The sequence below is a fragment of the Cibotium barometz genome, chromosome 37, assembly GCF_041138505.1.
Source record: "Cibotium barometz isolate CiBa-2024 chromosome 37, ASM4113850v1, whole genome shotgun sequence".
Lineage (NCBI taxonomy): Eukaryota > Viridiplantae > Streptophyta > Polypodiopsida > Cyatheales > Cibotiaceae > Cibotium > Cibotium barometz.
The window spans coordinates 10,195,117-10,209,765 of record NC_141082.1 but is presented as its reverse complement, the minus strand read 5'-3'; the positions used below and the strand labels follow the sequence as shown (position 1 = coordinate 10,209,765).

The 14,649-nt window shown below is 42.5% G+C and overlaps 1 protein-coding gene across 1 annotated transcript; it reads left to right on the top strand.

Annotated features, from left to right (window-relative positions):
* The first annotated feature begins 1,728 nt into the window (after positions 1–1,728).
* On the top strand, positions 1,729–3,856 carry LOC147616927 (aspartyl protease family protein 2-like). The gene has a single exon (XM_086776316.1). It carries the CDS (start codon positions 2,252–2,254, stop codon positions 3,764–3,766), a length of 1,515 nt encoding a protein of 504 aa, XP_086632442.1. The 5' UTR covers positions 1,729–2,251; the 3' UTR covers positions 3,767–3,856.
* Positions 3,857–14,649: the final 10,793 nt, after the last annotated feature.

The following is a 14,649-nucleotide window of genomic DNA, read 5'->3' as shown; positions in this document are numbered from 1 at the left end:
CCATTACAAAGTATATAATATATATATGTGGATAAGATATATGTGGTCCATTACAAAGGAGGGAAATTGACTTATATACATGTGGATAAGATACATGGGGGCGATTCACAAGTGTTGAGTGCCCATAAATCTCACTTATACCTTAATCTAATTCTCCACTCTAAGTTATATAAAATAAATTATCTTATGGCACATTATTGGGCCCTAGTGTCATCTCACAAGCTCCTATGAGCACAATCACCCATCATTTACGAACCAAGATGAAACAGTTTTTTGTCATGCAACTTGATTCCACACATTTTTCATTGGGTCCTTAGTCAATGTAGATGCTCAATCCACCTTAGCTATGTTGAAACTATAATGTGAACACATCTCTCAAGTGCCCATCCCCATGGTGTATGATGAGTGGCAAGTTGATAATCCATGTGCCAAAAACCTCAAAATTTCAGTACATCCACCTTAGCTATGTTGAAACTATAATGTGAACACATCTCTCAAGCGCCCATCCCCATGGTGTATGATGAGTGGCAAGTTGATAATCCATGTGCCAAAAACCTCAAAATTTCAGTACACTTTGATGCTTGTGCATGGTTCATTACTCTTTTTCCATCTATTCTTTAGTTCTCTTTGACATTAAAAAATCAATTAGAAAACATAATTTGCTATATATTTATGTCTCAATAGGGGCACATGGCTTGGAGGTGAAAAGAGTAGGACTTGAAGGAGAGTAGGTGTAGGATGTATTAGGGGCTTAAGTTGGCTTGACGTGAAAAGAAGGTGTGGAGGGGCCTAGGTTGTTGAAAGCTTGGCTATGTGCGTTAGAAAGAAGTTTTGTGCTTTTAAAAAAAATGTTTGTTAGATTATGATATCTCTAGAAGAAGTGAAATGCTAAATCAAGGCTTTTTATTATTTAACTAGTACTAAAAGTTATATTGAATATTTGCATATAAAAAGAGATGTTTAAAGAGACTCGTTATGATGATTACTATTTAACTTTAGCATCAATCCACCTAAGCAAGGTAGATGGTGTCCCTATAGTGGGTAAAGGGGTCATGTCATTTCATGGGAAAAGAAAAGATATGCTTGTCCATCTCATGTAGGGTGAGGGTATGGATCCTTATTCTAGCTTACTATAGTGAGGGGTATGGATGAACTATGTGCTTGAAGGATAACCAGTGATGAGTGTTGAGGTTTAAATCAAGATTAAAGAGGAAAAAGGTTGCTAGTCTAGTGAGAGTATGAATAATGAATTATGTGTTGGAAGGATCACCCTTAACGTTTTCCCTTAAGGTATAAATTAAGGGTGAGGGGCAGGCAAGTTTAGCTTAGCGATAACCATAAAGCATTCGTGCTCTATACAGACCTATGTGAGTTTGAAGCTCACCCAGCCCTGCTCTATACAGACCTATGCGAGTTTGAGACCCACCCCACCCCATTGTTTAACTCGCATAGGTCTGTATAGAGCAAGTTTGAGACCCACCCCACCCCATTGCTCTGACTGCTCTTCTCTCAGTGTGTATTCAAAGCTCATCCCATCCAGAACCCCACCCCACCCCACCCCATCCTCCAAAGTCCTCCACACTTCACGCACAAATCCACTTTCCCAAACTACTCCTCTCTCTAAGTGTATAAGGTGTGCAATTAAAGAAACGAACCTCCTTTTAAGGTGTGCAATTACCTCCTTATATATATATATATACACACACACACACACATAAACATATAAGTTACAAGAGTACAAGGTTACATGTTGATGTCCATACGGCTTTCGAAGGGACGTGGCTAACAATATATTATGGAACGACGGTTACTAATCTCTCTGGATTAAGGTTCATGGGAACCCAAATCCACAGCTTTCAACAGCCCCTCTGGCGATGCTCGCATGGCCTTCCTATCGATCCATCTGATGGTCCGTCGCCGTCTTCAGAGGTTAGCCGACGGAACGGTGATGTCCAAGCTAAGAAAAATTTCTGTTGATTAATCGACCCCTTACCGACGGCAGCATCCATCGCATTCTCTGTCTTCAGTTGCCCATTTTGGTGGTTACCTTCCAATGGAAGTTTGCTTCCGGCGTTCGTTGCCGGATTTGATGGTCGTTGGTGGGTCTTCATTGTCGGACGTTTTTGGCGAACCTCTTAATCGCACGCTACGTCGGCAGAAAGCTTATAGTTTCCGCAATGCTACTGTTGAGAGAGCCGCCTTTTCATGCACAGTGTAAGGATGTGAAGAGATCCTGCCGACGGCTAATTTGATGGGCGATCTGGGTGACTCCGGCAGAACTCTGCCTCTCATTCTCGCTCTGGCGATCTTAGCGCATTCTCTTGATGCGGAGCCCATCTCAAGCAACCTGATTGTTCCCGTCGTGCACAGAAGCTCTTCTGCGCCGTTCAGATCGTCCTCTATGGCGACGACGGATCCCGGCAGAAAGCAGAATTTTACTGCCGGAAGGCCGCCGGCGAACGGGACGCAGGGGACGTTCAGCAGCCAGCTGATCACCTTGAACGAGCCGTTCGGGCAGTACTTTGCCGTGATGGAGCTGGGATCTCCGGCGGCGGATATCGCCCTAATTATCGACACTGGCAGCGAAATTCTGTGGGTTCAGTGCCAGCCCTGCCGTAAATGCGGCTTCCAAATCAGAGATCCCATTTTCGATCCTTCCAAATCGCACACTTATCGCAAACTGCAGTGCAGTTCCGTCTGGTGTAAAGACGCCACTGGCCTCGCCATGGGCTGCCGACATGTTTCTCCGATGCCCACCAAATCCGAAACCTGCTTCTACAACGCCACCTATGGCGACAACAGCGTCAGCTATGGCGAGCTCTCCGTCGACACGCTCACCATTCCATCGCTCGATGGAAATCCGGTGGCCGTGTCGGAGTTTGTTTTCGGATGCGGACTAGAAAACACCGGCGTCGAGACGGACTTCAACGCTTCCGGCCTCATGGGTCTCGACAGAGGGATCCATTCCATCATCTCGCAGCTCGGCGTGCCTAAATTTTCTTACTGCCTTCCCGACCGAACCCACAAAATCGACGCCACGGGCTTCATCTCCTTCGGAAACCAGCAACTCCTTCCGTTGACAGGACGGCCGCAGGAGAATGTCGGAGTCCCACCGCCACTGCAGTACACCACACTCCTGCTCAACAACAAGACGGAGTTTTATGCTCAATCATACTACGTGAATTTGACAGGGATCAGTGTCGGACGGCAGCTTCTCGACATTCCGTCGTCCCTATTCGAGATCGACGAATTCTCTGGCTACGGAGGCACGATCATCGACACGGGGACGAGCTTGACGTCATTCGTTGATCTGGCCTACGCTGTGTTCAGAGATTCCGTCAGAAGTCAAGTTTCCGGCAGTGCGCGGCAGATCTACATACCAGAGCTGCCGAGCTTCGACAGCTGCTACACAGTGCCGAGGACGGAAGGGGCGCCGTCGACGCCGGAGATCCGGCTGCACTTTGACGGACAGAGGCTGGAGCTTCGGCTGCCGAAGAGCAACGTGTGGCTACAGGTGGGGACGGAGGGCGACCGGAACGTGTACTGTTTGGCGTTTGCGGCAGCTGGTCAGGGCGCAGGAGGGCGGAATGTCATCGGAAACTTCCAGCAGCAGAACTTTCTGGTGGAATATGATCTGCAGCGAGGCCGTATCGGCTTCGCCCACCTTCTTCAGTGCAGCCGCGGCGCCGGAAACCGGAAGCTCGGCCCATTCTCCTGGCTCCGTCTCCTCTTCTTGTCCCTTGTTGTCTTCTTCGTCTCCACTTAGCTTTTTGCACTGCTTTTCCGCTCACGACAATGATCACAAGAATGCTATGAGAGGATCTCCTTATAATTTTCATGTCCGTCAATTATTTAATAATCTAATGAAATGAAAATCCTCTCTCTCCACACATACACACACATACATGTATACATATTGATTACCTACTTTTAAGTGTGTCCCTGCCTTACACAGCCCTCTTGAAATTGGGGTTCCAATCAAATGTACTCAGTTTTTTTTTTCCAACTCGCCTTTGGCCCATAGTTACCAAATTTCACCGTCCATAGACAACCGCACATAGGCGCTTACTTATCCACTTGTAGGCGATGCCGCCAAGGAAGCACCAAGGGGCATTGCAATCAAATGTCCTCAGCTTTACATGAGTGAGGGTGGGGAGACCACATGTACACACTTGTAACGTTTAGTTACCATCCAAGCACATTTGGTTGGAATGTGAAGACCAGGAACACTTTTTAATCTGAGGGCCTTATAAAGTTTGGTTACCATCTAAGCATATTTGGTTGGACTGTGAGAGCCAAGGGCACTTTTTTTTTTGGAAACATAATTATAATTATATTTGGTCTGATGAAGTGGGAGGGATGCACAAGGGTCACAACCAAGGACACTTTTTAATGTGTTTTGGCCTTAGGGAGCCCCCTCAAAACTTTGCATGAATGAATGTGGAGACCATATGTACACACTTGTAAATTTTAGCTACCATTTTGGTTGGAATGTGTGGGCTAAGGGCCTACTTTTTAATATAAGTCAGTATTAGGTAATTTGGGAAAAATCTCACATTTTGGGAATCAATTACTCCATATAGTTTTGGACATATCTTAAACATACTAACTCCAAATTTGTCGGAGATCATAGATTTAGATTCTACTCTTCCGATGATATGTCACATGAGGGGGTTTTGACAAACTTTTGGACAAGTTCACCATGCTCCCATTTTTCAAATGGGAATGGGATTTTTCCCAAATTATCTAATATGGTGTTATATGTCTTGGCCTTAGAGATCTCTCTCAAAATTAGGCATGTGGCCTGTACATTCCAACTAAATGTGCTCCAATGGTGGTGTGACCAAACTTTCTAAGAGGGAGGGTAGGCTAAAACCAAGTATCTCCACATGAGAATGCAACCCTCATGATAGACTAGCACTCATTAATCTATTTATGATGGGTCTCAAGAGTAAGAGGCTTCATGACCATCTCTATATGTCTAGACACTACATCTTTGATGAGTGTTGCCCATGAGGTAATAGACTTAGTAGACAATCTGCAAGACAAGGATGTAAGAGGCTTCATGACGATCTCAAGAGTAAGGGGCTTCATAACCATCTCTACAGGTCTAGACACTACAAAGTGTAATGAATTTTTCCCCATGAGGCTATAGAACTAGTAGACAATTTGTAAGATAAGGATGTAGAAGTTGTCCACCTAAACTAAGAGATAAGGGACGCATCATCCAAAACCTCAATAACTAAAGGTGCCCAACCAGCACCACCAGCTAGAGTCCTAGTCAAGGACATGACCATGGATAAGTTGGTAGAAAATATGCTCAATTGTTTAGGCCAGCAGTGTGGCAAGGCCAACCCCAGTCGATTCCTCAAGCAGAAGCATTTGGTATGGGTGGTAGGCTATACGATGTGGTTGAGAAGCATTTGGTATGGGCGGTAGGACTTGTGGTTGCATTAGCACCAAGAGCATAGGTTGTGGTGCTGAGTTTTCTTGGTACCAACACTCGATACTTATATGACTTTGGTGGCAAATTGCACACCAGACCATCTCTCTCCATGGAATAAGTGTAAGTGTCCATCAATAAGGGCATAATCCAATGCCCATTTATCGGAACCCTATATCGAGAGGTATGTATTGACTGCCACCAATGCCATATCCACCTCCGATATTACCACTCCAATCGGTCCCTCTTGGAATCACACTCGTACAACAACAATACTCAATGCCTTTGCCAACGGACTTTGAGAGTCTAGAACATGAGAGCTATGAGTCATATAAAAACAATTCGTATGGGGGATAAACACACTTCGAGCGGACCGAAAGAGCACAACTTTCTCAACAAACAAGCAACTTTCTCGAGTCGCTGATTCATTGTGGTCGCGTACTTTGGCTTGTGACTATCACTCTCAAGAGTAACACAAGTATTCAACATGGGGCGCTTATGTTGCATGCTACATTGTTTGTTGTGAACATGCTGCATCTCAAGAGAGTTTATGCGTGCCTCTTCCATTATTTAATTAGCCAAATTAGCAAGCTTGTTACTAGAGGTTGCGAAAACCTCCACACTACAGAACTTGTCCCATATGCCCTTAAGTTGTAGACCAGTTCCCAAGTGCTTTCCTATAAGGAGTGTTTTAGGGTTTCCCATATACACACACGGCCATGGCAAAGCTGCCATGGCCATGGTTGATCCTCCAAACTAGGAATCCATGGACACAGTTGATCCTTCTAGAGTGGGCATCCACGACCATGGCATTGAGCTTTTCCATGGCCATGTATTGCAAAAAGAATTAGGAAGGAGCCCGCGTTGGCCATGGGTTGCAAAAAAAAAGAAGGAAACAGCCAATGTCGTCATGGGCTACTTGTTAAATTTGCAGCAATGTGATAAGCTATGGTGGACCAAATGCTAGAATTAACATCATTAACAAAGAGACTAGACGATGATTAAGATGTAATTAGTGAGATATTAACTGATAGCTTAATGTAAGTATGGATAATCAAAAACCAACAAATTCTCATTAGGCCAATGCCTCAATTTATAGAGTTTACATCCAAGCATCCAATCCCACCGACCTCTCCTTGATTCACTCCACCTCTTTTGCTTGATTCTCTCCACCTCTTCCCAGAATATCTCCACACATCCTAAATCTTCTCATGCTACCCTTTATTCTCTCCCAGTAGATACCCCTCACCTTTTCACAGCTTCTCACTCATTTACAGTTTCTCTTTTACAGCCTCTTGCTAAGGGCTTGTTCCCGCACACACCCTATTCACTTGTATATTTCAACACCTCCCCTCAAGTGAATACTCCTAGCACACCTGGACCCTATACCAAGTTTCCCTCTTACTTGGTAGTCCGCGACGAGTGCCTCAAGTCCCTAAACTCATAGTCCTTGACACTCTCTCTCTCTCTCTATGTGTCCAAGGCTACTACAAGTGCACGTGACCTTGACTAAAGTGCTCACACATACATCTACCACATGGCCTACATCATCGGTGGCTCAGAGGTGGTTTTACTGTGTTGGGGCAAGTTACATTGGGTTGTGGGGTTTCTCTCTCTCTCTCTCTCTCTCTCTCTCTCTCTCTCTCTCTCTCTCTCTCTCAGAAAAGATGATCTAACTTCCTTAGGAGCCTCTATGAAGTTTGTCGATGTCGTTCTCCTTCTCCACTAGGTTTGCTGTAGCACTCTCTTGCCATGTGTCCTGGCTTCCCATAGTTGTGGCAAGTGAAGGTCCTTCCTCCTACTCTGCCTCTTCCTCGTCCTCTTCCTCGAGAGAATCCTCCTTGGGTGAAGAATGCTTTTTCCTCTCCAGCTGTTGAGTCCAGCCATTTCTTCTCTTTGACCTTGGTCTCTTGCTCTAGTAGAGCTCCTTCTATCTCGTGCAGCTTCAATTCAGGTACATTCTTTAATGTTGCTACAATGTTTTCATATTCACCTTTGTCCACAGTCTTCAGAAGCACTGAGCACTAGTGCCTCATCATCTTCTACCTTTCTTGCCAATGACTGGCTGCCAGTTGTTTGTTGCTTAATGCTTTTACATTTGTTCAAGTGTGTGATTAAAGGTTCACTTTCCTTCATATCCAGTTTGTAGAATTGCATTAACAGATTTATCTTTGAATTTTTTGCTTGACTGCCAAATAATTTATTGAGTTCATCCCATGCATCTTTTGCCCATTGTATCCCTGTGATGTGATGAATAATTTCATCATTTAAAGTAAGTGCGATAAGTCCTAATGCTTTCTCATTCCTGCTCTTCCACTCATTTTTCCCATTCACCTCTAGGCATTCATCTCTTCCCCCAACTAGCCCCCACAGATTTTTCCTCATGAGCAAATACATGGTTTTTGTTTGCCATGTATAAAATTGCCTCCATTAAATTTGGCTATCTCTTGTGCCGTGCTCATGAATGATGTGAAGGGGGTCTTACCTATTGATCCAATTTCAAGATTCAAGCGCAGTGTCTACCCTCTTATAACTCAATCTGGTGTTTAGGTGATGATTACAACAGATTTATCAGCATAAATTCACCAAAAATTATATAAAACCAAGGGTAACAAATCTGTACTGAATGGTTGGAGTATCAAACCATCTCCGAATTGTAATATGAAGCTATAAGGATCTGTATCAGATACCCAATGGTTAATTTAAACCCTCAATTGTACCAAAATATAATGATTAGTACTGATTAATCATTGATTAGAAAAATAATCCTCTATTTTGTGTGCAAAAAAAAGAGTATGCGGGGAGTCCAGATCTGGGGCCTTAGAGTTCAAATGAGCTCAACTCCTTTCAGAGCCATCAACAACAGTTAGTCTAGAAACACAAGATTTGACCAAACATTGAATGCTTAATCTCTATTTTACCAAAGTCACCTGCAGATTTGATGTAGAGCTTGGATCTCACTGTAGACTTGATGAAATCAAAAACTGTCTTCACCAGCTTGTAGAGCACCCTTGAAGACCCCTAGGGCCAAGAGGAATTAGAGCAATTGTATCTGGTTGAGAGAGGATCTCAATTTTACTTCAAAAAAATGGCACTAGCTTTTTCACAAAAATCGACAGCATGCGATGGCGGTTTGACGTACTGAATAGATGGGCTGAAGCATAAGGGTGTAGCTATGTGTGGCTAAAGGCTTGAAGCCTATTGTTAAGCTTGGAGGGAGATCAAGCCCCTCCACCAGCTGGGGGTTTAGAAGCTATTTGAAAAAAGAGGTAAAAACTTGATTATCTACTAATCCTAATTAACTAGGTGATTAGCAAGATAATGGGCTCATAAATTTGATGGATTCTAAGCTAGACTTTGATACCATGTTAAATTTGCAGTAATGTGATGAGCTATGGTGGTGGATCAAATGCTAGAATCAACATCATTAATAAAGAGATTAGATAATGATTAAGATGTGATTAGTGGAGCAATTAACTGATAGCTTAATGTAGGCATGGATAATCAAAAATCAACAAATTCTCATTAGGCCAATGCCTCAATTTATAGAGTTTACATCCAAGCATCCAATCCCACTAATCTCTCCTTGATTCACTCCACCTCTTTTGCTTGATTCTCTCCACCTCTTCCCAGAATATCTCCACACGTCCTAAATCTTCTCACGCTACCCTTTATTCTCTCCCACTAGATACTTCTCACCTTTTCATAGCTTCTCACTCATTTACAGTTTCTCTTTTACAGCCTCTTGCTAAGGGCTTGTTCCCGCACACACCCTATTCACTTGTATATTTCAACACCTCCCCTCAAGTGAACACTCCTAGCACACCTGGACCCTATACCAAGTTTCCCTTTTACTTGATAGTCCGTGACCAGTTCCTCAAGTCCCTAAACTCATAGTCCTTGACACTCTCTCTCTCTATGTGTCCAAGGCTACTCTACAAGTGCCCATGACCTTGACTAAAGTAATCACACATACATCTACCACATGGCCTACATCATCAGTGGCTCAGAGGTGGTTTTACTCTGTTGGGGCAGGTTACATTGGGTTGTGGGATCTCTCTCTCTCTCTCTCTCTCTCCGAAAAGATGATCTGACTCCACTTCCTTAGGAGCCTCCATGAAGTTTGCCGATGTCCTTCCTTCTCCACTAGGTTTGCTGTACAACTCAATCTAGTGTTTAGGTGATGATTACAACAAGCATAAATTCACCAAAAATTACATAAAACCAAGGGTAACAAATCTGTACTGAATGGTTGGAGTATCAAACCATCTCCAAATTATAATCTGAAGTTATAGGGATCTGTATCAGATACCCAATGGTTAATTTGAACCCTCAATTTCACCAAAATACAGTGATTACTGATTAATCATTGATTAAAAAATAATCCTCTGTTTTGTGTGCAAAAAATAGAGTATGCAGGGTGTCCAGATCTGGGGCCTTAGAGTTCAAATGAGCTCAACTCCTTTCAAAGCCATCAATAGCAGTTAGTCTAGTAGAGAGGATTAAGCCAAGAAACACAAGATTTGACGAAACATTGAATGCTTAATCTCTGTTTTACCAAAGTCACCTGTAGATTTGATGTAGAGCTTGGATCTCACTGTAGACTTGATGAAATCAAAAACTGTCTACACCAGCTTGTAGAGCACCCTTGAAAACCCCTAGGGCTAAGAGGAATTAGAGCAATTGTATCTGGTTGAGAGAGGATCTCAATTTTCATTCAGAAAAATGGCATTGGCTTTTTCACAAAAATCGGTAGCATCATGCGATGGCGGTTTGACGTACTGAATAGATGGGCTGAAGCATAAGGGTGGCTAAAGGCTTGAAGCCTATTGTTAAGCCTGGAGGGAGATCAAGTCCCTCCACTAGCTAGGGGTACAGAAGCTATTTGAAAAAAGAGGTAAAAACTTGATTATCTACTAATCCTAATTAATTAGGTGATTAGCAAGATAATGGGCTCATAAATTTGATGGATTCTAAGCTAGGCTCTGATACCACGTTAAATTTGCAGTAATGTGATGAGCTATGGTGGATCAAATGCTAGAATCAACATCATTAACAAAGAGATTAGATGATGATTAAGATGTGATTAGTGAGCAATTAATTGATAGCTTAATGTAGGCATGGATAATCAGAAACCAACAAATTCTCATTAGGCCAATGCCTCAATTTATAGAGTTTACATCCAAGCATCCAATCCCACTGATCTCTCCTTGATTCACTCCACCTCTTTGCTTGATTCTCTCCACCTCTTCCCAAAATATCTCCACACATCCTAAATCTTCTCATGCTACCCTTTATTCTCTGCTAGTAGATACCTCTCATCTTTTCACAGCTTCTCACTCATTTACAGTTTCTCTTTTACAGCCTCTTTCTAAGGGCTTGTTCCCGCACACACCATATTCACTTGTATATTTCAACACTACTTTCCCATTTTTTTTGCAATCCATGGCCATGGCCATGGTTGATCCTCCAAAGTGGGCCAAGTCAAGCAGTCAAGCAGTCGTTTGCATAAGTATGGTGGGTCTAGACACACTGGTTGGTTTACAGAGAAATAAGATGAAATTCTCAGAACTATCCTGACCCACCATCCCAAGATAGGTTAGATGAAGGAGATGCCTTTCTTGACCCTTGCCTATATAAGAATCCATAGCCCAATATTAAGGTGTTGTGTGCAGAGCTCGCTTTGCGGCATAACCATAAAGAGAGAAGCTCTGCCAATCCCTTCTCGGTGACAATCGCCCACCTCGCTTTACCACCTCCCTTCTCTTCCCATTTTAGGGATTTGATCTCAAGTCAAGTCACAAGCATCTGATTCCAATATTTCTGCACATTCCTCTATTTTGCCTTGTTTAATCACTGCCTAAATTGATGCGTCACTAGCTCCATGAAATTTAAAAAAAAAAACTCTTGAAAGGAGGCTACACCGATGCGGCCTCCTTCCGAGAGTTTTTTTAAAATTTCATCCTACGCTCCTCAAATAATACACTTATCAAAAAAGAATATCATATGTTTCGACTTTCACACACAAGCATATTGCATAGATGCTTCATTTACTCCGTATGTTGCATCAAGCCCCTTTGTTTAGCTGCATTCCAAGCAAGAGGGAAATGGAAACGGACTCCTTCCAAAAAAAAAAAATTTAATTTCGTACTGCTCAAATAATACACTTATCAAAAAAGAATATCATATGTTTCGACTTTCACACAATCATATTGCATAGATGCCTCATTTACTTCATAATATGTTGCATCAAGCCCCTTTGTTTAGCTATATTCCAAGGAAGAGGGAAATCGAGACGGACTTGCTTCACCCCTCATGCAAATGTCTCATGCATGCATGTGGTTTGGTCAAGTGTTCGTAATACTAAAAGGTACTAAAACAAGAAGATTGAAACTCAACCAAAGCAAGAAGATTGAAACTCAAGCCTAGAGAGGATGGTTTTAAAACCATAAAAAGAATGAATGTAGTGAAAAGCTACAATCACTTGCAAATGAATGAAGATAAGCTCCTATAGAAAAAAATGCAAGTGACGTGACCTATTGCTTACACGTGAATAGTGTAACTCACTCACAACTAGACATATATCAACAATAATGTACTGCAATGTAGTATGTAGCCATACAAATGTGGGGACGTAGAATAGAAGTGCATGTGTAGAGTAGGTGCCACACTAAGTCACTAAGTCAAGATAATCCTATGTGTCACTATCAAGGAAAGTTCTTAAGAAGCTTTGCACTGAGTCACACAAGGTCTGATTGCCATGTAGGTGGGTGTGGTACAAAGCCAATAAAGGTACAAACCAAATCACCAAGTGTGCTAATATAAAGTCTACTTCAATATGTTCTATAAATTTCAATGCACGACCATGGCATTTAGCATTTATACTGCACAGACTTTCCCATTAGTCTTTTTTTTTTGTTTTATCTCTTTCATATGGAGTGGTTTCCTTTCTGACTCTCTTTTTGGTTGTTCTATTAAATACGAACTAGCAAAGATACTCGAAATCAGTGGTGTCATTTCTATGACTCCCTTTTGGTTATTCTCTTGAATAGGAATTAGCAAATATTAAAATGGTCAATTAAATATTATGAGAACCATCCTTGATTTGGTGAATCAAGGATCACTCTTAGGAATATTGGATCCATCACCTTGAGCACTATATGGTTTTTGCAGTCGCTTGAGTTTGGGGTTTACTTGATTATGTTCTCTCGGTGTCTTGTAACACTCTTCATATGGATATCAAGAGCAACCCCCAACCATTGACTATGTCTCCTTGTTTGAAGCTATGGTGTAACACCAAAGGGAGAGAGACTTCAACAACATATGTTGAGTGTCCTCATAGAGCCTTCACACCAAGTTTCCTAACTTCATCTTCAAAATCTAGGGCCAAATCCCAATGTCATTTCATACAGAGGCACATGTTACAAGTGTGGATTCAAACATGCTTTCAAGGATTGTCCCAATAGAGTGACAATCCACCCAATGGGGCTAGAGCATAAGTCACTACACAAACCTTCCAAAGAAACTCAAAGAGTACCCCAATCCCATGTTAGAGAAGGAGCAAATAAAACAAGCCCAAGTGTTGTAAGAAAGGTGTATGCTAAACTAGAGCAAGTACTTAAGCAGGGGGTCTAGTACGAACCATTAACCCCATCTTAGCGTATATTGAAAATAGGATTGCAGGAATGCGCGCGCGCGCACACACACACACACAGTGGAGAAGCTCAAGGGAGAACACAATGAGATGATAGATAGATAATGAAGTGTGTATAATACAAAGATGATAAGTATACCCCAAGATGGGTGTATACTAGCATGGGGAAAAAACCTCTTAAAGAGGGAAAAAGTTTTCTGGTCCTAGTGTGTTCACACACATCACACATCACTAGGACCAGGAAAAAGTTTCCTGGTCCTAGTGTGTATACTAGCATGGGGAAAAAACCTCTTAAAGAGGGAAAAAGTTTCCTGGTCCTAGTGATGTGTGTTCACACACATCACTACCAAATATGGCTACAAATCCCCCCCTTGAAGTGATGATGTGAACAAGGGGTGAGATGGCACTAGAAGTACAGAGATGTGCCATGCTCTTTGGACTATGATAAGGATCCCATAATAGTCCCCAAAGGGAAGTAAGTCTAAAACATTTCGAAAAGCTTCAAACTTCTCTCGTGGGAGAGCCTTTGTGAACAAATCCTCCAAGTTGTCCTGCATTGGCACATAAGCCTAGCTGATTTTCTCTGCATCTTTTCCTAACGTAATGATAGTGCACCTCAATGTGCTTTATGCAAGCATGAAAAACTAAATTCCTCTCACAACTGCCATAACGCTTTGACTGTCAGTGAAGATGGTAGCTCAAGACTCATCAATACCCAAAATTCAGCCAAGGCACTGATGTGTCGAGGGATTCTTTCCTCTATGGCTCATCCAAACACACCACCATAGAGAGGGCTCTATAAATTAGCACTACAACATCAGAACACCACAAATCCAGAGCACCAATGAACTTAGTTGCTATCCTTAGACCTTCAACTGACATAATCAGACACCTTAAAACCCCTCAAACTGATTCAGTTGACTCCACTAGTTGTCCTCCCATGTCAGATCTGACCTTCAATAGCTCTGATCTTCACTTCTAACCTCTTAGCTAACCTTATTTGACCACTAGCTGACCAAAAACACTCTTATAGCTGACACTAAGTTGATCAACTTCTGACTATAAACTGAATCGGATAGCTGCTACTCTGTTGACCCAAGTCAGAAACATGTCCTCCAAGCTCCAAAAAGTTTTCCAGTATCAACTACCTTCAAAATCCCTACCTCTCAGAACTTCATTGATCCTATCAGCCCTCCCTTGCTCTATGACTTCCTGCTAACTTTGGAATACCTTCCCCTTCTATTCTGCAGAGCTGGCTGCTGTTGTGGCTGACCTGTAATAGTCAAACCAAACCATAAACCATTTCCTCTCAACCCAGAAAGACCAGATCTACCCTTGTATACCCTCCTCAACTGACTCGTAGTGATACTCAGCTGACCCTAGCTGACAGCTTGGTGACCTGAATCAGCCCAGATGACCTAGACCACCATCCATCCCACAACCTATCCAACTAACTTTTGACTATTCTCTGATTGTCAGAATAGACTTCTGACTATTCGCTGATTGTCAAAATAGACTTCTAACTATTCACTGATTATCAGAATAGACTTCA

What these genes read in the sequence shown, in the direction of transcription:
- LOC147616927 (XM_086776316.1), top strand. Translation starts at nt 2,252, where the DNA reads ATGGGCGATCTGGGTGACTCCGGCAGAACTCTGCCTCTCATTCTCGCT.